General features: G+C 37.6%; 1 protein-coding gene across 1 annotated transcript in view; it reads left to right on the top strand.

Moving 5' to 3' along the window:
• LOC106001701 (ankyrin repeat and fibronectin type-III domain-containing protein 1) overlaps positions 1–26,661 on the top strand; it is a 128,041-nt gene that overhangs the window by 36,766 nt on the left and 64,614 nt on the right. Inside the window, exons 5-6 of the mRNA XM_013036710.1 lie at positions 1,432–1,626; positions 3,571–3,684. Of these exons, the coding sequence (XP_012892164.1) occupies positions 1,432–1,626; positions 3,571–3,684 (309 nt within the window). The remainder of the gene's footprint in view (positions 1–1,431; positions 1,627–3,570; positions 3,685–26,661) is intronic.

Here is a 26,661-nt window from a genome sequence, read left to right as displayed (position 1 = left end):
CTGTTTTGGTCGCAGGTATGTCAAACACATTTCAGCAACAAAGCTGTAGACCTTGACTCAGATTTATTTTGTTATTTGTATGATTTATCACATTCCCATAATATGGCTGTCTCCTACCTTACCATTATGCTGGAGGGGTACCTCTCAATTGACCAAGTAACCACCTACACAGACCCTTATATGCACAGTAATCACAAACAGACCCCAAAAGTGGCCTCAAAGCCTAACACAAGACTGGGCAACTTCTACCATTCACAAACATTCAATAAGACAAGGGCAAACTGGGTAACCAATATGATATAAATCAAATGAAGAATATTAAGCATCCAGTAAAACACAAATGTAAATCCACATAGCCTCTCTTGGCAAGAGGTGATACTATATAATGCCCCCTTGAATACAGGCATGTCTGGAGAAGATCCATTCCTATAGTTAGACCATTTTCAAAGATCAAATTGCTCAGAGACCAATATATGATCACAGCCAAGTAATCTAGCCACTGAAACTCACTAGCTTAACTGTGGCATCAGTAAAGAGACACTGTGTTAGCAATAAATATATTTATGAATAACAAACTTTAAGATAATGTGTGCAAAAAAATCTATATGTTAAGATGGATGTAATAAAGCAGAAGTTGTAAATCACTTTGGTGGAATGTAATTTGCCTGATGAATATATCTTTTCTTTTCTTTTTTTGTCAGTCTTGGAGCCTGAACTCTGGGCCTGGGCGCTGTCCCTCAGCTCTTCCGCTCAAGGCTAGCACTCTACCACTTGAGCCACAGCGCCATTTCTGGCTTTTTCTGTTTATGTGGTGCTGAGGAATCGAACCCAGGGCCTCATGCATTCTAGGCAAGCACTCTACCACTGAGCCACCTTCCCAGCCCCGTGACTAATTTTTCCTAGGGCCTTTCTGGCCCTACCGAACATTGGCCCCTAAGTGTTTGCCTTTCTAAACGAATCTGTGCAATTATAATTATGGAAATATCTTATTTGATTAATTTAGCACTAACTCTGGTTGTAAATGTTACTAATTATATCTTATGGAAATAAGACAGTTGCTACTCACCACAGGTCCTACTTTCTCTAGGATTTTTTTTTTTTTTTTTGTCGGTCGTGGGGCTTGAACTCTGGGCCTGGGCGCTGTCCCTCAGCTCTTCAGCTCAAGGCGAGCGCTCTACCACTTGAGCTACAGCGCCACTTCCAGTTTTCTGGTGGTTTATTGGAGATAGGAGTCTCACGGTCTCTCCTGCCCGGGCTGGCTTTGAACCGCGATCCTCAGATCTCAGCCTCCTGAGTAGCTAGGATTACAGGCGTGAGCCACCAGCGCCCGGCTTCTCTAGGATTTTTAAACCTATAGTGGACTCTCAGATCTAGCCCGCCCATGCATTAGCATATCTCCAGAAAGGAGTTACATTATTTCTTTCCCCTTAGTTGTCAGCCTGGAAAGCCGAGCAATGCACCTCAACACACTGGTTCAGGAGGCCCAAGACAGAGTGAGTGAACTGTCTGCCCAAGTGGAAAATGAAGGATTCACTCTGGACAATACAGAGAAAGAGAAACAGCTAAAAGCTTGGGAGTGGAGGTACCGGCTCTACAGACGCATGAAAACAGGCTTTGAACATGCCAGTAAGTATATGCAGAGGGAGTCTACAGTCAACTAGGCTAAGCTTTGGTTTGGGACAGTCGGGCCTTCTTTCACTCATCATGGATGGCTGTTGTTAATCTATTTGGAGTAAAGGTTCTGGGATGCTGTAAAAGGGTATTTTGTCTTGCTTGATTTCCTGGCTCCTGATAGGTTCTCTAACCACAGCCATGAATGTTGGTGCTTCTGGCCTCTTCCCATGCATGCTGTACTCACCAAGCCCTTCCCACCCGATACGCCCTAATGCCTAATGACTTGGATGGACCAATGTCCTAAATGCTCTATTTTGGGATGTGGAGATAAAAAAGTGTTTTTTGTTTATTTGTCCAGTTTCTGCTTCAAGTTTAAGGTGTTTTCAACTCCCTATTTCATTTTTTTTAAACAGAAGGCTATAGACAACTTCAATTTATACAAGCAGAGGACAGTCTGTAAGTCTATGGGCTGTGTTTTTTTGTCTGAATTTTTATTCCCTTTAGCAATTCTTTGTTAGTTTAAGAAAAGCCTTTCTACATAGTATTCATAAGCTAGAAATATTGCTGAATGCAGCTCCTAATATTAAAACTAAATACACAACTCTAATACTTGTAAAATATTAAACTCTTATTCTAGAAGATTTCATTTTGCTCTAGAAAGAGATTTACTAAAAATCAAATATACAATTCAAACATTTCATTCTAGAAGGAGATTTTATTTAGAAAACTAAAAGTTACTACTTGAAAACTAAGGAGTTAATGAATCATTTGAAAATTCTCTGTACTGACTGTGTGACAGAGACAAAGACTAAAGATAGTGAAAACATAGCCTTCTTAAGTAGTACTATACACACCAAACCTAGACCTGGCCCTTTTCCTAAAGCAAAAGACTTCAGCCATATTGATGAAAAGATGCTTCCTTTATTAATGTTCTTCTCAGCAATACTGATATGGGATTTTGACCACTGAGCAATCGTTAGTAGAAAGACATTAGCAATTGTGCCTTATTTAGACAAGAGTCTTACTTGAAGCAGGCATATTTTTGGACATGATACCATTTTTTCTAAGTTTCTCAGGTGTAAAACACTGGTGAGTATGAAGGAATACCTAAAACCATCACCCATACTATTAGGACATTCTTTTGTTTTGTTTGTTTATTTGTCTTGTCAGTCATGAGACTTGAAGTGTGGGCTTGGAGCTGTCCCTCAGCTCTTCAGCTCAAGGGTACCACAGTGGTAGTTACAGTTTTCTGGTGTTGTATTGGAGATAAGTGTCTCATGGACTTTCCTGCCTGGACTGGCTTTGAACCGTGATCCTCAGATCTCAGCCTCCTGCATATCTAAGATTACAGGCATGAGCCAGGGGAACCAGGCCCTGTATGTTATTTTAGTTACATAATACTACCCGGCATAAGAGGAGGCAGTCTAAAAGCAAAGGGAGTAAGAATTTGAATTTTGGGAGAGGCCCAGCATTAGGCATTGGAAACTCTGGGCTTTCATCTGGCTGTGTATATCTTCATCATGTTCATGAACAACCAGTTTGACCATTTGAGGCCACAATTTCGTCTTTCTCTTCTGGCAGGATGGCCAATAGGCTCAATGAAATGATTTCCATGAAAGTACCTTCTGAACCATTAAAGGTCTCCATGTGAATAGGAATCTGTTATTTCTTTTTGCCCTTTATTTGCTAGCACAGCCCAACACCCATTATGTTCTCAGGACACTTGAGGAAGGCTTCCTTTAACCCTTCAGAAAATGTCCTAATGCTCCAAGAAGACCATGATGGCAGCAAATAAACATCATTGAGCCTTTTAATGAAAACATTCAAAAGCAAAAGCTACCAGGCCGTGCAAATATTCCTATAGTGTGTTTTTCATGGTATCCATTAAAAAGGTAGGAACATTTTTTGAAAACTATTTGCAAGGCTCAGATCCTTGTGTTTTGCCTTCTGTCCCAGGAGCCCCTGAGGTGCCAACCAATGCATGCCTCATGGTAACCAGCAGCACATCACTCACTGTCAGCTTCCAGGAGCCTCTCAGCATCAATGCAGCTGTAGTGACCAGGTATAAAGGTACTGAACTCCACATCTTTCCTCCTTGTTCCTTCCTAGAAAGGAAGCTGTGGTTTGGGGATTGTGCACTTTCATATGTTTTGTTCTTCTGCTGAAATGTTTTACCCCAACTGCTTTTGGAGTTAGAATATATATCCATGTACACTGATGTTAAGAAACAATAAGGGATGGGCTGGGAAGTTGGCTCAGTGGTAGAGTGCTTGCCTTGCATGCATGAGGCCCTGGGTTCAATTCCTCTGCACCACATAAGCAGAAAAAACCCGGAAGTGGTTCTATAGCTCAAGTGGTAGGGCACTAGCTTTGAGCTGAAGAGCTAAGGGACAGTGCCCAGGCCCAGAGTTCAGGCCCCACGACCGACAAAAAAAAGAAAGAAAGAAAGAAACAATAAGGTGACTGAGAATAAGTCACAAGAAGAATGAACCATGAGACCAGGCTGATATCGCAAGCACTTCAATATGCCACACATGTTTTCAGAGGCCCTACTCTGTACAGACCATAGGCTTGTGATATGGAACATACTGAAAATCAGAAGCCAAGAGGTTAAAATATGGAATATAAAAATGGGGGGGAGATTGTAAAACAAAAAATAAAACCAGGTGAAATGAACTGGGCTCAGAAAAGAACAAGGAGTGATTAAGTAAAGGCTGCAGGGTAGACGTGTCATGGACAGAAGTTAGTGGATCTGGTAGACGAACAAGAGTTGGCTGGAAGATGAAAAGAATCATGAGTACAGATATAAAACTAAGACAATACCAGGACAAGTAGAGACTAAGTGATCATGTAAATCATGTAGAATGGACAGGAAATATAGCATGGCTTCTCTTGAGTATGGATCATAAGACGGAGCAGTGAATATAAACCTAAAAGTAAAATTAAGGCCAGTAGTCAGATAGAAAAAGGTCTGAAATCAAGGTCAGAGTTTAAATGTTATGTGATAGAATTCTACAGTTAGTGACTAAGATAGGAACAAGACCTCAGGTAGACTTTTGAAAGTTTGAAGTATTAGTACTGGGTATGAAGTATTAGAAGAGATAGGGCTTAAAATAAGAAAATGGATCAGGAAGGTATTCAAGAGAGAGACTGTGACAGCCTGAGTTGGCTACTGCGAAAGCACTGGGAAAGGAGAGGAGCCAGAGGAGGAAGCCACGAGGGCCATAACAATGACGATAGTCCACGTTTGCAATGTGCCTGTTTTGCACCAGGCACTGCTTGCATGTGAATTTATTAACTCTGTCCTTGCCTCAGCTGCCTTATAAAACACACTTTGGATTCCCAATGTACAGATAAATAAAAAGGAGGGGCAAAAAATTAAAGAATGTAACTACTCAAAATAGCATCCAAGTCATCACATTATGTTGATTCCTGAATGTGAGAAATGAGAAGGAAAGAAAGATATTTTCCTGATTCCCAAGAGGATATGGAAATGCTCTGACAAAGCTCTCCATACCTCGTGCCAAACTTCAAGCACCCAATGATTTCAGGCCACTACTGCAAAAAATGCCCACATAGGACATTTGCCTTCCTTTCTCTTCCCTAGGGTCCCATCTCAGGATATGTTATATATCTCTACAGACATTATTCTTCCTGTTCCCTATAGCTTTCTGGGTATTTAGAATTCTCCACATAACTTTCTGATTGTACCTCCATAGGTTACTTTAATTTAGGTTGACCTGATTATCACTGAATTTTCTGTATCAAAGAGAAGACAGCATTAGAATATTAACAATAAATAGTATATAGACAAAGCTACCAAGGATAGTTTCCTGTAGCCATCCTCTTGGTTGTCCCATTTGGAGCAAGTGTCTTCAGGCAGTTACATGCAACATTTTATGTTTTCTACCACTTTCTACCACAAAATTTGATGAAGGGTTTCATCAAGGCTGCCCAACTTGACAATTCCTTCCTACATTTGATTAGTGAGCTATCAGAAGCTAATTTATCCAAATGATTAGTTATTCAATTCAATCAGCATTCCCATATTAACATTTCTCATCTCAGGAGACTTGACTTTAGGAAAGCTTGAAACAAAAGGTCAAAAGTGGGTTCTGGTATGACAGGACAGGATTAATTAAGCATTATAAATAGAACTGCCTCTTCCTTTATGGAGTAAGCCTCCTTGTATTGACTTCTAAGGGCATAAATGAAGTCCTTAACCTGACTGTTCTCAAGGTCATTTAAAATAGTTGACAGCCTACAGTGCTCACAGAGACACCGAGAGGGTTTTTATGTTAGGGGCTAAAATAATTATTCCATTGTGGAAATACTAGCAAAATTGGTTTGAGATGAGGATATTTTATATGCTTTTAAAAAATGAAATCCACAGAATGAAATGGCAGTTATCTAACTGATTGGAGAGAAAGGTCAACCCTTAATATATGAAGTTTGGCAAAAAGTATCTCACCTGCTCTCAAGAATTTCTGAGTTTGGTAAAAACCTCAACCCCCTTTAAACAACTGAGTGTTCCCCCTTCATGTTTAAACTAGTGTATACTTGAAAAAAAATTTGAATCCTTCTGTTTTTCCATTTCAACTCGCCAGCTTTCTTTTTAGGAGTTTGTTGATATACAGAAATCTCTAATAGCATCTTTTTACAAGCCTTCTTCTGACTCTTGGACCATGTACTAGGCTCACTGCCACCACAGCTTGGAGATTAAAGGTGTCAATTACAGCTTAAAGCAAGAAATAGTTTTCAGTGAAACCCACTGGACTGTCTACATTTGCCCTAAATGCAATAAAACAGAGAAAGCTCTAGCCATGTCCTCATTGAATTCAAAGAGCTCTTGCACCTTTCAGTCTCATCACACCAATTCCCATGGCTTACAGAAAAGAAAAAAATACACTTATTTCAGATGCTTTGATGCTTTGGATCACTGCTAGAACTTTGTTCCTCTTTTTCTCCTCATGGCTGGGTAGCCAACGTGACTCTCATTTGCAGATTATGTTGTTTCTCTGAAGGCTCAAAGCAGACAATATTTACAAATGAGATTTTTCTGCTCCTTGCAAGAGTGCAGGGGAGTGTGGATAGAAAGGCATCTTATAAAAGGCACAGTGGGGAACTTTATCTTCAAGTAAGAGGTAAAATATTTTCTAGCTTTTTTGTTTAACTGGAGCTTGAAGGGGTCACAGCTTTGAAGTTTACTAATTGTAGCAGGTGCTGCACAAAGCCTAGGACTTTAAGGAGCATGGGTACACATTGCTTAGTAATTTATATTATTTTCCCCATCTTCTTACGTTTCCCTCTATAACTTACAGTTGGAAGGATATTTGTCTAGGAAGAAATAATTTCATTTCAATCTATAATTAGTTTCCATCTTAAGTAATTTAATAACTAATCTAATCTAACATTAAACTTAAAGTAGCTACTCCTGTTTCTAGGATGGAGTGATACAATTTCTTGAAGAAAAAGATCTGTAGCTTTATTTAGCTCCTTTGGGTTCAGTAGGGGAGCAGAGATGAAACCAAAGATTTCCAGACGAGAGCAACAAATAAGGGCAGAAATGTTATCTCTTGAGGACCTAAAATCCAATGGATGAATGTTTTTTGCATGTGAATATAACTTAGAAAGTGCACTAAGCAGCTAAATGACTGATGATGGAAATGTAGTAGGTCTAGAGAAAGTAGGACAGGAAAAGTGAAAAGCCAGTCTATGCCAGAGGCATTTAGTGCTTAGTTGTCCTGTTTTCCCTCCATGAGTTGCTGAGTTGTCCAATTTATTCAGAAACAATCCAGCCAATTTATTCTGAAACAATCTCATGAACCTTTTTGCAATAAGCCATGTTATAAAGAATAGCACTGCATTTTTTGCATTTTCATTATTTAAAAGGCTTTAGCCCTCAAACAATATATTACATAGTTATAAAACAGAAAGGATCATTCCTTCTCTATCCTTCCCACAACCTCACATCTTTATCACACAGCTCTTCTTTATAATTTTATAAATCCTTCATTGATGGGTTAAGCACAACAGCTATGCAATCACATACCATGTAAGAAACTATATTTCAGTGGACAACAGACCACATATACCCTAGTAGTATACTGTGTTACCTACTGGGATAGCAATCTTAGTTTGTATAAGGACCCTCTTTGATGTCCACAAAAGAATTAATTTGCCTAACAACACGTTGTTCAACAAGAGTTCCCATAGTTAACTGAACATTAACTGTAAAGACAAAAATGTATAGCTTTGTGTGATCTAATATAAATATTATCACACTATTAGTCAGTTTTTCATTACTATAATGATAGCCAAGAGAATCAACTTTAAAGGAAGATTTATTCAGCTCTCAGTTCCATAGTTTAACTTATTTGGGGGCCTGTGGTGAGGCAGACTATGATGGGGGGCAAGCAGATGACAACACAGAGCTGCTCAGCTCACAGTGACCAAGGAACAAGAGAAAAAAGGGGGAGAAAACAGGTTGCAGCATCCCACTAAATTGCTCACTGGCCTCACTTCCTTCCACTAACCCCCTCCTCATACAGGTTCCACCACCCCTTACTAGTGCCACAAAGTAATGCCCAAACCTATACAGCATGAGCTTTGTGCAGGTATTTATGATCCAAACCATTACACACATACTATTTGCCTAATCCTCCAGTTGGATATTTTCAATTCAGTGATATTTTTGCAGTGCATTACAGGTCATATGCCTCTTTTTATGTCAGTATATTTGGATCATATTCTTCATTCTGTTTAATAGCTGTACAGTATTACTCATCCTTCGAGTGCAATTCTTCTACTGTCAACATAAGTTGTCTTTATTTTTTCTACTGTATAACAATATAATTCTTAGATTCATATATATATATATATACATACATGGATATGTATTATGTATATATATATATATATATATATTATCTGTAAGAATCTTTTTCTCCTAGATTAGCTGAAGTAGAAAGGCCTATGCCTGCACACACTTCATAATTCATCTGACTACTGTTCTGATACCAGGCAGTAACATTACAACATATTTGAATGTCTGGTAGGACAAGTTCTTGCCCATTGTAATCTTTTTCAAAATGTCTTTGATATTCACATACATTTTCTCTGCCAAGTGAATCTTAGAATTGGCTCATCAGGTCCAATTTTTAAAATCTTATTGGGCTTGCATTACCTTTTTAAATGAACTTGGATATTTCTCATCAATGAGTATGCTTTCCTTATCAAGTTGAATCAGTTTAACAAATCTTTATATGGGTTTCCTATAACTTCATGGAGTTTGGGGCCCAATATACTGTACAACTTTTGTGGTTGTCATTTCTCTAGTTAATTATTGTAGGTCAGCAGAAGGATATTGCTAATTCAAAAATTAATAATTGAATTCTTTCCTGAAAGTTCAAGTACTTTTTTCAGTAGGTTGATTTGCATCTCAGCCTTTTGCATATCATCTTCAAGAATGATGCTTTGTCTTTTTTCTTTCTATCATTTTCCTTCCTTTTCTTGATCTCATCTCACTGACACAAATCAATGTAAATTCTACTTCTCACTATATGCTGACTAGTGGCCAAAAAAGCTGTCATATCTGCTTTTGTCAAATCCACCTGATACTTTGCCATTAAGTATGCTGTCTAGTAGGGATCTCTGGTACATAGCATTTACCAGATTAAGAAAGTTATTTTTTTCTAGATTACTAAGAGTTTTTGTTTTATTCTATTTTATATAAAAATGTTAAATTATGACTTTTTCTATATCTTCTAGGAAATCATGTTTTATCACCAGTATATGACTACTGACAGTGAAAATAGCATACATAATTTTAAAATCTCTGAAATTATCACCCCTTTACTAATTGAAAAGTTGTGTGTGGCTATTTTCTGAGAATTATTGGACATACGGTTATTTTAATGGGCTTTTGAAGAAATAACTTTTTGATTCATAGAGCCAGTTTATTTGCTTCTTTTCCATTTTATTACTTTTTTGACTCAGGACTTGTTTTGTAATTATGAGTTTTATTGTAGATGGTCAGAGATTCAAAACATGATGGTATTAATTTTCTTGCTTGAAACTAAGAGTGCATCCCCTAGTAGAAAGTTTGCCATGTGTATCTTTCCAATCAGTTGCTAATGAGTCGCTATGTTTTAAGTTTCATTTCCTTTCTGTGGAAGGGGTGAGTAGGCAAAATGCAAAGTGTTAGAATCTCTGGACTCCACAATCAAGTGCAGTTGATTTTGAAATTCCATCTTATTGCTTCCTAGTTTTTTTTATCTTTGGCATGTTACTTAAAACCTGTTTTCTCATTTCATAGAGAGAAAAATGGTGGTAAACATTTTAATTTCTCTCTTATGTTTCTAATCCCTTCTACTTTCTATAGGCTTTTTTTTTCTTTGTGAGATTTTTCCACTCATTTGAAACCTACCTTACTTGTTCCTTTATCTTTTTTTCTAATTCATAGGTTTCAAACTGTAAGGTTTTCTCAAGTATTATTTTGTATTCTCCTTATCAAGTATTATCCTTATCTAGAAGTTATTTCAAAAAACATGGTTCTGAAATGATCACCAATTTCAATTTGCAATTTGTTTCATTTCTAATTTAATCCAAGAGGTTTTTTTATATAATTTATTTTAAACTTTCAAATGGCTAGATTTCATTTAGTATTTTGTTATTATTTTCTGACTTCATTATATTGCACTAAAAAAATAGGAACTGCCCCTTTTGGGGATGTTTAAATTCTTGCTTGTGGCTACAGGTTGTATATGTGCCATGTGTGATATTTAAAGAGAAGGTGTAACCACCATTGAGTACAGGGTGTGAGGTGGTGTGTGTTCTTGAAGGACTTGCCTTTTTTCTTTTCTAAAACTTTTTGTCCCTTTGATCCTTGATTTCTGAGTGAAGCTGCTTTGTTTGTCTTGCTTTGAGCTGTTTGCCTCCATTTCTGTTTTATTAGTAACCAACATTGCTTTCTGGGCTTCCATTTGCTGTCTCTGTTCCCATCATTTGTGACATATACTTCCCATTTGACATATATTTCTCTTTTACTAGAGCTGCCAAACATATATTTATTTTTCTTTTATATTTTTATGTTTACATTTATTTCTTTTTAAATAGAATGTATTAGCATCTTTCAATCTAATATGCCTTTTTTTGTTGTGAAACGGTTTTGCTGTGTAACTCACTGGCCTTGAATTCATAATCTTCCTGCCTTAGCTTCCCAGATGTGGAGGTTTAAACTGGAGTGTGGTTCAAGTGGTATATAGCTGAAGCTGACCAAACGCTGAGATTATAGGTATGCACCATCACTCCTAGTTCTTGTCTAATGTATCTAATCAAACATTCCACAATTCAGTATTCCCAATGTTTCAAGGAACATTGAGAGTATTTAGATTAGATTCTACAACTATCACAGGTAATTCATATATCCTGAGTCTTCAGGCTGGGGCTCAGACAAAATATCTTTTCAGGAGCCATTAGGTGAGTCTAACACACAGCAAGGCTGGGAACAGGTGGTCATGTTTTAGTATCTGTCCCTACCACCAGACTGTAAGCCTTGTGTAAGTAGGCCCTTTGATCATTTCTATACCACTAGCACTTGTCATAGGGTCCAAAATACATAAAAAGGTATTTATGTATTCATTAAAAATTGAGTAACACCTACTACAATGAAGGCTATACTCTAGCAGAGAAGATATAACCATAAACAGACTAAAATCTCTTGTCTTAGTGAAGCTTATAGTTCATGGAGAAATAATAAAACATATCAAAGACTAAGACCTAGTGTATCATATCCTAATGACTATGCATTAATCCATTTCATTCTCATTACAGATTCTTAAGCACTATTACCACCTATCAATTATGATTAAGAAAACTGAAGTACAGGAACATTAAGAAATTTGCCTATGGTCACATAATAGTTGACAGAACAGGGAACCATACCCAGGCAACAATGCTCTCAGGTCTGGGCTCTAATCACTACACAGTCCTGGGTTATACACATATCTCTGAATGGATCTGTCTCTGAATCTACCAAATCCAAGAGGCGTCTACTATGGAAACGGCAGCCATCAGCTATGCAAACTCTCATCTTCTGCCCTGCCTCCACATGTCCCCTAGGAGTTTACCTCTCTGCACACTAAGAATGTGCCCTTGTAGGACAGGCTTCCCAGTGCAGAATAGTTCAAACTCTTAAAGCCTGTGTGCTTCAATTTAAAATCATATTGACTGAGTCAAGGATAAAATAAATGCATTGTAGACACAGCCAACATAAGATTGCTACTCTTCCCTAAGCATTTAATACAGTGGGTAAATATTTAATAGCAAACCAAATAAAATAAGCAACTGTTAAGATGATTTGGTCTGCTCCCAAAGCAGACTTAGGGATTATCCAGCTTTCCAATATCAGGAGATGCTCTCCCAATTCTTTTACTTCAGAACATCGATCTAGGCTTAATGCCAAAGATTGGAGGAAGCATACAAATCTTCAGATTACAAATACAGCATTATTGCTCAGTGTCTACTTTATGCCCAGCCCTTTTCTGGTTCCTTCCCTATTCTAAAATTTTACTATAACTTTTCATATTCTAGATCTGATCTTTGAGCAGGGACACAGAAAAAGTCTCCTGAATAGCATATCTTCAAATGCAATCATTTCACTTCCAAACCTTCCATAGATCATTTTGCAACATCCCTTGTTCATTTCATGACTAGAGCTTCTCTCCCCATCATAGGCTTCCTTTTTGTGGCACCTTTCTAGAGTAGCTCTTTTCCTCCTACTTGTGGACTCATGGGAGACCAAAATCTTCAACCCATGGCTTGAGATGTTGTGAGAGCGAAAAGACCAAGTCTTTGGGCATTTGGACACAATAGCCCTTTAAGGAACCTACCTACAATTCTCCCTTCCACGTCATTACTGTAAGAAAAGGACCAGAAAAAGCTCAGGATTAATCCAATTTTCACACCTGCTTGTCCAAGCTTCCAAGCCTCCTCCACTATCAAGCAGATCCCCAGTCATCCTTCAAAACTGCATAGCACCACCTTCTCATAAAACTTTTCACTTTGTTTCTTTACTTTATGTCTGTTTTCATTGGCCACATTAGATAATATCACTGTTGTCTGTAATATGAGCCCATTGACAACTTGCAAGTAAAAAGAAATTGGGACTTTTGTTGTTTGAGGATTTATCTTGTTTTGTTTTTTTTGTCAGCACTGATCTCTGAGTGAAGCTTGTTTGCTTAACCTGAACTCTACCACTTAAGCCACATCTCCAGCCCAGTTTTTTGCTGACTAATTGGAGAGGGAGATGCAGAATTTTCTGATCAGGCTGATTTCAATACTTGATCCGCCAGATCTCCCTGAGTAGCTAGAATCAAAGGCATGAGCCAAAAGTACTTGACTATGTCTTACAATCATCCATATCTTCAATTCTCACAGCCTGGTTAATTGTTAAACCAAACTAAACCATAGAAGAGAAAGGACTATGAAAGCAAGAACTCTGTAGAGACAAGAGGAAAATATAAAAATGAGTATCATTTATTATTCTTCAACACATCTGTGAATAACCTTCAGTGAGGTATTGGTACAATGAAGAACCATGATACTGGTATCTGCCATCAGGGAGTCTATGGCCAAATAGTCATTACTCATTTATTCACTCATCCACCAATTATTCAATAAACACTCCTGAAGTAGACACTATATAAAAGGCACTTTTTGGAGCAAAATCAGCTCAGTTCCTGTCCCACTATTTCTGGTTGAAAAGCATAGGGATTTACAATATTTAGGCATCTGTTCTTTCATCAGTCAACAACTAAGTGCTTGTTCATCTAGGTGCTGTGCAAGGCACAGAATGTGCAATAATAACCCCAATAAATACAATTCTCTTGTTGAAGGTTAGTGGAGAAATAAAGCACAGCAACCCAGGAATTCATTTTTGCAATATAAAGAAGATGAAACCTATAATTGACCCAAATGTTGAAGCTGAAGTTTCTATGTGGCTTAAGCTAATGCTGTCTTTGACTGAGCTTCTACTCACATCCCTTTCCTTTACAAGTGATCTCCAGTCCACTTCTCAGATCCCTGGCCCTCCTGTTTAGCTTCATCCTCCTGCACTCTGCTCCTTCAAGCTCTGTCTTCAATACATTGCCATTGCAAAGGCTCTGCAAAGGTGAGTTCACCACAAGCTGGACAAAACAGCTTATTTTTCCTCCTCACCCCACCCCCACATCCCTCTAGAACTTTGGAGCCATGAAGCCTCTTGGCTCTAACAGATAGTCCTTTATTGCCATACGACTGTGAGTCTCCTTCCCATGCATCCTTCTACAGAAAAAAACACCTGCCAATGAAGATTTAACAGTGGCGTGTTGCATAGGGATGTGCCAAGCCTCCTCACACACCACCAGCCCATCACCAAACCCAGATGCCACAGAAGGTGATGAGTTTCCACTGTACACTATAGCAGGTCTCCATGTAAGACAGACACCAACTGAAGCCAGGCTCTGGTCACAACTGTCCAGCTAAACACACAGCTGGCACTACCAACAACAAAGCACTTTTGAGGCCACGTTCTCCACAGAGGTTTTTCTCTTGAATCCGTTCTGGCTAGATCCCTGTACAATATTATAGTTTGTCAATAGCCCGCGACTGCTTTCTAGAATTTCTTTCCAGGAGAAAGTGTGTTTTTCTAAGAAATGGGTGTTCTATCTAGCCTGAAGCCTAATTTCACTTGAGGGCTCAAAATGAAATAAAAAATAATCACCATCATGTCTAGGAGCTGAGAGGCCTCTCTATTCCCTGAGGACTGCTTCCTTTGGGGAAGTAAGGGAGGGGTGGTCCTTTGGACTGTTTCAGTCCATTTTTTTCCAATTATAAGATCAACCAGAGTCCCACAGGAAACTGAGCTTGAATCTTTAAGAAATTTTAAGGAAAGGAGGATTTACACAGAGGTAAGCAACATTCATGAATGGCCAAGAAACACTGCAGCACACAGAAGGGGCTACAACAGGAAGCTGTTGTCACCTCTACACTTGAAGAGGAAGGGGTGAAAGCCAGAGTCAGGGAACACTGGTCAGGAGCTCCCTGTGTGTGAAAAACACAACCAACTGGGCTTGGTAATACAGATTTATTATCTCAGTGGAGGTAGGAGGGTCAGAGCCTGAGGCTGGCCACTGGACAAAGTTAGTAGGAGACTCTATTTGAAGACTACAAACAAAAGAATTATGGGCCAGGTGCCGGTGGCTCACACCTGTAATCATAGCTACTAAGGAGGCTGAGATCTGAGGATCACAGTTCAAAGCCAGCCCAGGCAGGAAAGTCTGTGAGACTCTTATCTCCAATAAACCACTAGAAAACAAGAAGTGGCACTGTGGCTCAAGCAGTAGAGCACTCCCCTTGAGCTGAAGAGCTGAAGGACAGTACCTAGGCCCAGAGTTCAAGCTTCGCAACCAACGGGAAAAAAAAAAAAAGAATTATGGGTCACACCCAAGTAGTAGTAATACTTGCCCTGAGTTCAATCTTTAGAACAAGGAAGGAAGGAAAAATGACAGAAAGGAAAATGGAAAGAGAGAGGGATTAAAGGAAATAAGAGGAAGGGGAGGGAGTGGAAGAGGAAGAGAGGGAGGCCCATGATCAGAATTCGATTGAAGCATAGTTATACCAACTGCATGTCTGCAGGCAGAAGCCTAGAAGATGCAGTCTACAAGGGGAAACTGCTGGGAGGTAGAAATTGTTCTTTAAAAAAGGAAAAAAAGGGAATTCTGGGGTAAAAAGAAAAATATGTCTGGAAAGCAGATGGTAAAAACAATATACTACTTATAAATAATGCAAAGAAAGAAGTAAAGGAAGAAGAAAGAAATAATTTTAGTCATATATCCCAAAGAAATCTACTGCTTTAAGGAACTTCTGGTACTTTTTGATGTGTTTCTACAAAGGTGAGAGCATATATGTAATACTAGAGGACTTTTGTGGGCCCATGACATGTATCAGGTCAGGACTTTATATACATTTCTTCTAAACCTCCTTCATGGCTCCATGAAGTAGATACTGTTATTACCTTCTCCTTATGGACTAAGTGTCAAGGTAAAGAGGAAGTAGCTGAAATTCTTTTGGAGTCAAATTTAACCACTGTGATTGACCGCCCACCGCCCCCCAAGCCTCTACTTAACAATTACATGATCCCACTAGATTTCCCACTGAACATTCTCCTGACAGGAGTTGTAGTATGAAGCACTTCTTAAATCTATATGTAATGTTATATGAAATGTATTTTACTCATTGTCTCTTGTTGGATTTTCAGATTGCTTTTTCACTACTACAAATTCTACTCCCATGAACATCACTATGTTTACAGCTTTTCCTATATTTTAGAAAATTTCTTTCAAGGAGAGTGCTAATAGCTGTTTCCCTTCTTGGTTTTCTAGTATTTAGTCACATAGTTTCAGATTGCTAAATGTCTATAGGGGAAATAATGTGAAAGTCTCTTATTTTACCATCTGACTCTCAAAAAATTACAATTAAGAAAATTCCATCTTATATAATCATTAGATATAGAATAATAAAGGAGGTTAGGCCTTCTTCCCTCTTCCCTCTTCCCTCCTCCCTCCTCCTTCCTCCCTCTACCCTCTTCCCTCCTCCCTCCTCCCTCCTCCGTCCTCCCCCTCCTCCTCCTCCTCCTCCTCCTTCTTCTTCTTCTTGTCAGTCATGGGGCCTGAAGTCCGGACTGGGCGCTGTCCCTCAGCTCTTCAGCTCAAGGCTAAGCACTCTAACACTTGAGCCACAGTGCCACTTCCAGCTTTTTCTGTTTATATGGGGCTGAGAGATAGAATCCAGTGTCTCATGCATGCAAGGCAAGCACTCTACCACTGAGCCACCTTCCCAACCCCTCAGGGTTTAATTTTTTAAAAATAGCAACCAAGCAGGTAAAGGGCCAGAGTTCCTATCTCATCCCAATTTCCCCATGTTAAATGGACACATAATCATGAACACTGAGTTTAGAGTATACAACAAGTGCTGCCTTCATCTAAGTCTATCTAAATAAATAGGCTTATGTCTCTTCTATTCCAGCCAATTCCATTTCTACTTCGGATGAACTATGTGTTGATGACGATATAGACAGCATAAGCAATTCATCAACTTGACAAAGGAAGGATTAAGTTGGGCTCCAGAGTTCTTTAAACTCTAAAAACATGCTCTTGATTTACAAAAGATAATCTCATTCTTCAATAAAATATTGAAACTGAAGGAAAATGAGATACATTGTTTTCCTTTAAATCCCTAGTACCACTGGCAAGTGTTTGCCAGTCTGTTCTATACAATGACAGCACTCTAGTGACTAAGTCAAACTGATACAATCCCCATGGCACATGAAGGCTGGTGCCATTGTCAACTCTGGTAATGGAAATCAGCTGCAATAGTGTTTTTGTGCTAGCTCTAAGCTCTAGTCAGCTAGATGATTTGTGTCTCCTCTTGAAGTCTCAGTTACCTCTTCTGAAGAAACACGGAAACAAAACTGCATCAGATTTATAGGAACTTAAGTCTTCACAGAGCTGTTTCAGGTACAATATAGGGTACTCAAGGATGAGATTATAGAGGATGCTCCAGACTCCCTATTTGTTTTATACATTTATTTTTCTTGTTACATTCCTTGAGGTACCATTTGTTTCTCTACTAGTCTTCATCACTTTGTAATTTCATCTTTATCCATATATTATTTAATATCTGTTTTCTCTCTAGATTGCATTACCTCTGAAGTCAGAAACTGTGCCTATGTAGTTCATCATTATAAACCCAACAAATAGAATAGTTCATGGCACATGCTATATAATCATTTGTTGAATGCATGGATTTATGCCATTTTTCTGGTCCAGAAGATACTTGTAAACATGGACACAAATGGTTGCAGCAAAGTATACCCAACATTCTCTTCCTTTTCTTAATTTTTTGAATATTTTTATTATCTTTAAGTAGTTACACAAAGGAGTTGCCATTCACTGAAGCACTTTATGAATACAGTGTGTCTTGATCAATGTCACCCCTTTCAACGTTCTCATCCACCCATCCCAACCCACTCCCTTCCTTTACTTATCTTAATTTTAGACTAGTATGAATTTTTTGCTTTAATAAAGCAGCTTATGTGTACAATTCATCTTGATCTGTCACTAAAATATTTTCACTCTACTTCAATCCACCTCTTCCCTTATATTTCTCAATTCTGCAGTATATACGATGAATTCTTTTTGTCAATTTTTGTTATTATAAAGGTTAAAGTGGTTAAAGTTACATAAGTCAGGTAAAGAGTACATTTCTTCCCAGGCCCTGGTGGCTCATGCCTGTAACACTAGATACTCAGGAAGCTGAGATCTGAGATTGTGGTTTGAAGTCAGCCCAAGCGAAACTTGGTGAGACTCTTATCTCCAATAAACTACTCAAAAAAAAAGAAAAAGCCAGTAGTGTTGTGGCACAAGTGGAAGAGTGATCACCTTGAGGAAAAGAAGCTCATGGAAAGCATCCAGGGTTAGAGTTCCAGCTCCACAAACAGCAGAAGGGAAAAAAAGTTTACTTTTCTTTCCGACAGTGTCACCCTTTCCCTTGCTCTCTTCCAGTTTATACATAAATTTTTGCCTACATTCTCCTCCATCCCCCCACTTCATTCTTCTATCCCTCTCCCCTTGGCCTACCCTCCCTTCTTGCAAGTACCCATTTCCTGGTAATTATTTTGTTGGAATTTGATTTAGACTTTTTAAAGAATTATACTATTTGTGCTCTCCATAGAGTCTATTACAATTCAGTTAATTTATAACCCCTTGGTTACCAATCAGTATGTTTACTTGCAAATTTATAGGCACATTCTAGCTACCACAAATGAGAGAAACCATGCAACCTAAGTTTCTCCAGGTCTAGCTTACTTCACGTTATATATTTTTTCCAAGTCTTGCCACATCTTTATAAGTGGTACAGTATTATTCTTTCAGATGGCTGAGTAGAATTCTATTATACACACACACACACATACACAAACACCGCATATCCTTGATTCATTCATCCATTGGGGCATCTAGGCTAATTCCGTATTTTAGATATGGTAAATAATGCTGCAATGAACATGGTTGTGCTGGTAGCTTTATTTTGGTCTTGTCTATGGTCTAATGGATAAATGCCCAGGAGTGGAATTGTTAATATTTGATAAGGGCAGTTAAATCATAGGTTGGAAAAAAAGACATCCTCTTCAATAAACAGTGCTAGCAAAATTGGCTATCACATGCAGAAAATGGAAACTAAATCCTTATATATTACCTTGTGCCAGAATCAATTCAAAATGGATCAAAGACCTCAATGTTAAACCAGAAACCATGAAAATGTTACAAGAATGGAAAGAAGAAACACTAGAGCTCCTAGGTCAAAGCTTTCCAAGATCCACAATCACAACAAATCAAAAAAGGACTGGATAAATTGGATGGCGTCAAACTTAAATTTTTCTGCATGGCAAAGGACACAGCTAACAATTTAAATAGAAAATCCACGGAACAGGAGAAGATTTTCACCAGCTATATATTGGACAAGGGTCTAATATCCAAAATATACTTAAAGAGCTCAAAACATTAAACCTTCAAAAAATAAACCCTCAAAGAAACAACAACTCAATAAGTGGGCTATTGACTTAAAAAGAGACTTCTCAAAAAAAGTAAAAATGGCCAATAGACACATGACAATAGACAACAGACACATCTCTGACCATAAAGAAAGGGCAGGGGGCTGGGAAGGTGGCTCAGTGGTAGAGCGCTTGCCTTGCATACCTGAGGCCCTGGGTTCAATTCCTCAGCACCACAGAAGCAAAAAGAAAAAAGCCGGAGGTGGCTCTGTGGCTCAAGTGGTAGAGAGCTAGCCTTGAGCTGAAGAGCTGAGGGACAGCGCCCAGGCCCAGAGCTCAGGCCCCATGACTGGACCCCCCCCCAAAAAAGAAAGGGAAACTCAAAACAACACTGAGATTCCTCCTCACCCCAATCAAATGACCGATATCATGGAAACAAACAATACATGCTGGTGTGGATGTGGCAAAAAGGGAACTCTATTACACTGTTGGTGAGAATGTAAACTGGTTCAGCCACTCTCAATATAGAGGTTCCTCAAAAAACTTAACATAGAGCTATATACTTCTCTTCATTATTAAACCAAATGAAAGCACTGTCTCTGAGTTTAGACTTGGCCCTGAAATGTTAATAGGTTAAGTCTTTCGGTATGAAGATCACATCTTCCCTGAACTTTAAATTATATGCCTATTAAAAAATTAGATTAATCTATAATGTCTCAGATATCTGCTCTCTTGTATGATTTTGTGATTTACTCCCTTCCTTGATCCAAAGGTTAGCCAGAGCAGATGAGCCTGAACTGACGTATAACTCAAAAGAATATACAGTTGCTCCATACACTGTAGAACTGAGTAACTCCCTGAATCATCAGAGATATCTGAGATATTCTGAGAAGTGCAACCATAAACTGGCACAGACACAGAAGCAAAGGATAAGCCATCATATGGCATCTCTAGTTTTGTGATCTTGGTAATTATTTCATCCCCTATGACTTTCAATCTTTTCATGTATAAAATAAGGACATCAGTCTCTGTTTTTCTGTTTCAACTGCCCCAAAGTGGTGCTATGAAGACTAAGACAAATAAGATTATACATACCAAAATGCCTCATAAATTATGTTATATAACTTTAGGATGATGCTATTATAGTACTAAATGAACACAGAGATCATGATATTTATTAATACATTATAAAACCAAATAATTAAGCAATGGAGTATTGATAAATAACCAATGATTGAGAAAAAAAGATTTTTGGATAAATGTTGTATCATGGCCAGGAGCTGGTACCTCATATCTGTAATGTTAGCTACATAGGATGCTGAGATTGGAGAAGTGAAGTTTGAAGCAAGTTTAGGCAGGGAAGTTCATGAAACTCTTATCTCCAATTAACCATCAAAAATCCAGAAGTAAAGCTATGGCTTTACTTCTGTGGTAGAGTGATAGAGCACTGGCCTTGAGGGGAAAAAAACTCAAGGTAGCTTAGGAGTAGAGTGCTTGCCTAGCATGCATGAAGCCCTGGGTTCAATTCCTCAGTACTATATAAACAGAAATAGCTGGAAGTGGTGCTTTGTGGCTCAAGTGGAAGAGTGCTAGCCTTGAGCAAAAGAATCTCAGGGACAGTGCCCAGGTCCTAAGTTCAAGCCCCAAGACTGGAAAAAAAACCAAAACCAAAAGCAAAAACAGAAACAAAAAAGCTCAAGGATAGCATCTATGTCCTAAATTCAAGCCCCAAGACAGACACACTCACAAAAAATGGGAGTATCATATATCATTATAGGAAAAACATACAATTCAATAAGAAGGCTACTGGCATGCCTCCTGAAAACTAAAATGAATTTAATATTGACAGTATAGTCTGATAGGCCCAGCTACTCAGGACTCGTGGCAGGAGATTCTGTTAAACATAGGAAATTAGGGTCAGACTACACAAAACAGTAAACCCCACACACACAAAAAAAACAAGCTCACTTATTCTAAAAGAAATGAAACTTAAGAGTAACCTGATATATCATTTCTACTATTCAGAATGTCAAAAAATCAAAAGTTTAATATATATTCTATCAGCTGGTCTGTATAAAATGGTTGGTTTCAAGCAATATTGGTGAAAGTGCACATTTTTATGACCTTCATAGGAGGAGATTCAGAAATCTCTATAAAAATTACAAATTCAAATAATCTTTGATCCACTGATTCTAAATAGGGTATTTATCTTGTATCATGTAATGACATATATACAATAATTATGTTTAAGAATATAAAGGAGCAAATTACTTCACATGTAGTTTATATCAGTTAAATGCTGACTGCATTTCTCTTAAGTTAAATTAATTGGCACACAAACCCATACAAAGCAATTACAACTTTAAAAAAAGAATGTAAAATCATATTATGTATCAGTATAGTTACAGTTTGGATCTTAAATGTCTCACAGAAGTTCATGTATTGGCAATCTGGTCTCTGGCCTGTGGGACTATGGGGACATGGTGGGTTATGAGGATATGGGGCCTAGTGGAAGGCATTTAGGTCACTGTGGGTGTGACTGAAAAGAATCTTTGGACTCCAGGCTCTCTCTGTCTTCCATTTCCTGATCATTATGAGGTGATCAGTTTCCTATGTTACATGCTCCCTATCATAATGTACTGTTCCACAACCACAGGCCCAAAACAACAAGTCCAAGCAACAATGAACTGGAAACTCTGGAACCAAGAGCCAAAATAAAGATTCTACCTCAGGTATTTTGTCACAATGCTAACTAAATACAAATTGCCAACATAAAACTTCTTTAAACTTTAGGATATTTATAATATGCTGTCTTTTAAGTAAGAGGGGAAGATAGGAACTGCATTCCTATTTTTTGACTATGCTAGCCTGAAAAAATATAGTAGAAATTAAAAATAGTGAACATCTATTGCAGTAGTGCCAATCTAGCAATTTGGAAGATGGTAGACAAGAAATTAAGAAGGAATATGTAACTACTTCATAACTTTTTTTGTTAAACCATGTGGAGTTATTCAAGACATTCAATTTGATAAGAAGATTCAAATAAACAGAAAGTTCACAGGATCCAGAGGAAACAAAGTAAGGCTAGAGAAGAAAAGGCAATGGGACAGAAGGTTGCCATAAAAGAATAGTATGTAAGGATCACTTGAGAGTAGTCTGAAAGGCAAGATGAATTGAAGAGATACTTTTAGTCTTATACTCAGAAATAAAAAAAGTTAAAGTGTATGCATGAAAAAAAGAGAACAAAATTTTCTGTAAGTTTTCAGTATTTTTCCCATTTTGATACACAGGAGACAATATAGTAAGCCAAACTGGGCAAATTATTTCAAATCTTGCAGGGAAAAAGAAAGAAAATCTGTTGACATCATTCTGTGATCATAGGGGGTGGATTTCATGGTGCAGGCTCCCATACTAAATGAAATAATAAATTTCTCCAAAGGAGTCTTTTGTAGTGCTTATTTAAGCTATCAGGAAAGTGAAGAGTTTTAAATGACAAGAATGTTTACTCATTTAATTTTTGTGTAACATTAGAACCATAAAAGCTCCCTCTTTAAGATGGGGAATATATGACACATGCAGTTAATTTCCACATTAAATTATTGAATGAAAAATACACACATTATCCATTGCAACTCCAGGATTAGGTCAGGTCAAATTTTATTGCTTTTGGCCAAGGGCTTTTGTAAGACTTACAAGCCTGAGAGCAGGTACAGCATGATCCTTGGTATAAGTTATAGAGTTAGAATGAGGTTCAGAGTGGTAAAAATACTTAGCATTTCAGAGGTAATTTTATGAAAGTCATCATGAGACCAGCACAACACCATGTTGATTTAAACTGGAATTTTATAAGATCACTTTAGCTCTGGTTTCTAAAAGTGCCAGCATTCATGTATCCATCTGACAATAAATAACCAACTTTTCTAGATTGATCTGTAATAGATGCTAATTTGAATTAGTCCCAGAAAGTTTCTGGCATGGGACCAGGTTAATATGGTACAGAGAAAGGAAGGGAAAGAGAAAATGCAGATGATTCTCTAGCTCAGGAGTTGCAAAAATAAACATTTCATAGATTATAGCTGTCTAATAGTACCTGCCTTCAAATTCAGACAGAAGCATGACACCCAAAAAGGATTTGATTACTCTCTCAGGATAAACACAATTCGTGTGTTTGAGTTTAAAAAAAAGTCTACTAAATATGTATTTCAAACAAAGTACCACTGGCTAGAATGGTTTATGAAAGAAATGCAGAAGTGATTAATAATAATTAAGTCCTTACTGTGTGCCAAGTTAAATGTTTTATAGGCATTATCTCATTTGATCTTCTCAAGAAGCTTATGAAGGAGGATATAGTCATGTTTTCCATTTTAGATAGGAAAACCGAAGTTAGTGGAATCAATAAGTTGCCCGAGTACAACATTTAGTACATGATGAAACCAAAGCATGCACTCACACCATATTAGACACATTCAGGCTTTTCCTGTTCTGTAGTGAGCCAGAGCCTAAGAATGATCAGTAGATTTTTTGCTCTTGATTACGACTTCTTTAACCTGGGCTTGAATTTAAAAGAATCTAATCACTACCAGCTTAGAATTGCCAAAGTATGAGAAATAAAAATAAAATAGAAAATAGGTTAGGGTACTACTACAAAGACTTCCCAGTTATATTTAACTGCAGATCACTTCCATGTCATACTAAAGTATATCAAAAATGTTAAGATTGGAATAGTCTTAGAACCAGGTTTCAACAAAATTTTTAGATATTTTCTTCACAAACTGAAATTATTGTGCATTGCACAATACAAATAGATAAATATTCATGCTCTTTACATTGGACAATCAGTTGGCCCACTGTAATATTCTGTCTCTGGAAATTTTTAAAGATGGTTATAGAAGCTTTATCTCCCTATATGTGTTTGTTAATCATATTAACTCTGTTTCCTTTCTTTGAGACACTCATTAAATTGAGTTACTGTTATGAATTAACAGAGGTATAAATTGCTGGTGATGGATTAAGATAATGATATTTGTACAACTGAAAGCATCTTTTATGTAGGCGCAGCAGGGATATTTTCAATATTATACTAGTGATGGAAGAAAGGAATACTCAATTCTTTATTATAAATTACATCCAAATGACAGATACAATGGGGAAAACATGAAGATATATGTGAGATACCAATTTCAGATTGCTGAATTATCAAAAGCTATTAACCTATTTCTTTTTTTCTTTTTTTTTTTTTTGTCGGTCATGGGGCTTGAACTCTGGGCCTGGGCACTGTCCCTCAGCTCTTCAGCTCAAGGCTAGTGCTCTGAGCCACAGAGCCACATCTGGCTTTTTTTTTTTTTCTGCTTATGTGGTGCTGAGGAATCCGAACCCAGGGCCTCATGCACGCAAAGGCAGGCACTCTACCACTGAGCCACCTTCCCAGCCCTTAGTCTATTTCAAAATTAATGTTAGCAAGTACAAAACAGAGAAGCATGATGTGGTATAAAATGCTGGAATCCTTTCTGGTTGCAAGATAACCAGCTCCTGGAAGATCAACATAGCAGATCCTGTGAAGATACTGAAAAAGACTTAAGAACAAAAGCTTGTCCTGCTTTTGACTACAGGCACTGAAAATGACTAATCACTAGGAGTTGGTAGGAAGTCATGAAATCATGTTACTTAGAACCCAAAATTGGTAAGTGCTGCTAAGATTCTTTTATGTCTGAATCCTATAATTTATTTCTCCATCCTATTATATTCCAATGAAGCAGCTGGATTGTAATAGTCTTAAAAATCTCATCCAAGGACAACATGCACTTACAGGAAGATAAAGTAGATGTACTTTCCCATATTCCGTCTACTAAATACAACTAAAAGCATAGAGCACTATATAAAAAACAAACATTAAAAGACCAAAGGGCGAAGAAAAGAAGACATAGTAGCTAGGAATTTCAGGATCTAAGAACAAAACAGGGGTCACTTCCTAGGACTGGGGACAAAAAACAGTTCTGAGTAGTCTCTTTTATTTAAAAACTTGTTCCTGGAGGGCTCTAAATAAATCCTGATCACTAACTGCTCCATGAAGCTAACTTACAGAAATCAACCAGCGTATCTTTTAAATAACACTCAAATAGTCCCCATGACACTTGCTCCCCAGTAAGACAAATTATTCTCAGATAGCTAAGTTTTCCTGTTAATAAGGAAAGGACAGGTTCTATTTTTTGTTAAAACAAGGAAATCACAATTAATTTCCTCATTTGTGAATTGGTTCCCAGTTCCTCTACTTAATAGCTATGTGACCTTGAGCAATTTACTTAATTCCTAGGGCCTCAGTTTCATTCTCGAATAGGAGGACAATGTTTCTTCCATCAGAAAAATGGATCCACCATTATTTACATAATATAGTTGAAAAGGTAATTTTAGAATACAGTGGCAGGAAAAAGGCCAGGCAAATATTGACAGTTGAAATCTCAAATATAGGCTTCCCACTTTGTTTGCTCTGTGTTATAACTGAAAACCTACCAGAATTCTCTGATGCCCATGTTCATTTTGCTCTTTGGGGAATTGGGTCTTGAGATACTTTTCCATGCAAATAAGAGAATAAGCTCATCCTGGAGGTTTTTTATCTTTCCTTCAGGCTGATCAACTTGAATCAGAATATGCTGTCTACTGCACAGTCATAATCACCCAACAGAAATTTTCTGCCAGAATTTCCCCAAGACTTCTGAGGAATTTTTGTGATGATAATTATTATATGCTTTCTACAAGTATCCTTTAAGTGGCATGTTGTCCCTTTATTGTCTAATCATTCTGTTCTTCCTAATTTAAACAGTTGGGTGTATTTGACACTGTGGTGGTAAATTCTTTGTTGTTTGATAAGGAATTAACACAGTTGAGGAATGTGATGTGTTTGTGATGGTTTGATGTTTGAGTTTAGAGAATAAAGATTTTGCCTGATGGATCTTTTGCTCAATTTGTTTGATCTAATTCTGTAAAAATCCAAACCCATTAAAAGTTAACAAATAATTGGACTTAACAAATTTCTTAGGTAATGACCTTCATTTTAAACCAATAAGAACAGAATAGGTGTAAAAAGGGATAAAATTTAAATAAAATTTAAAGCAATTTTAGAAAATAATTTAAAATCTGGTAAGATCTTCAAAAGCATAAAATTATAAAATACCAAGAGTCATAAAAAACATTAATGATGAATAATCAAAGTAAACTAAGGCTCCTGTAACTTAAAAGAGAAAAGCAGATATTATCTGGCCCAATCTACTCTTTTAAAACCCAAAAGCAATGAGTCTCAGAAAGGTGAAAAGATTTTCTCAAAGTCATATTATTTGGGCAGTTGCAATCACCCAAAAGAATTGACAAAAGCCTCAAGACTCCTAAGAATTCAATATTACTTCTCAAATAGCATACTAACTACTAAGTAATAATCAACAGAAACCATAGGGAAGTCTAAAGCC

This window comes from Dipodomys ordii, unplaced genomic scaffold (assembly GCF_000151885.1).
Source record: "Dipodomys ordii isolate 6190 unplaced genomic scaffold, Dord_2.0 Scaffold7, whole genome shotgun sequence".
Lineage (NCBI taxonomy): Eukaryota > Metazoa > Chordata > Mammalia > Rodentia > Heteromyidae > Dipodomys > Dipodomys ordii.
The sequence above is the reverse complement of the archived record's forward strand: the minus strand, read 5'-3'. Positions and strand labels throughout refer to the sequence as shown.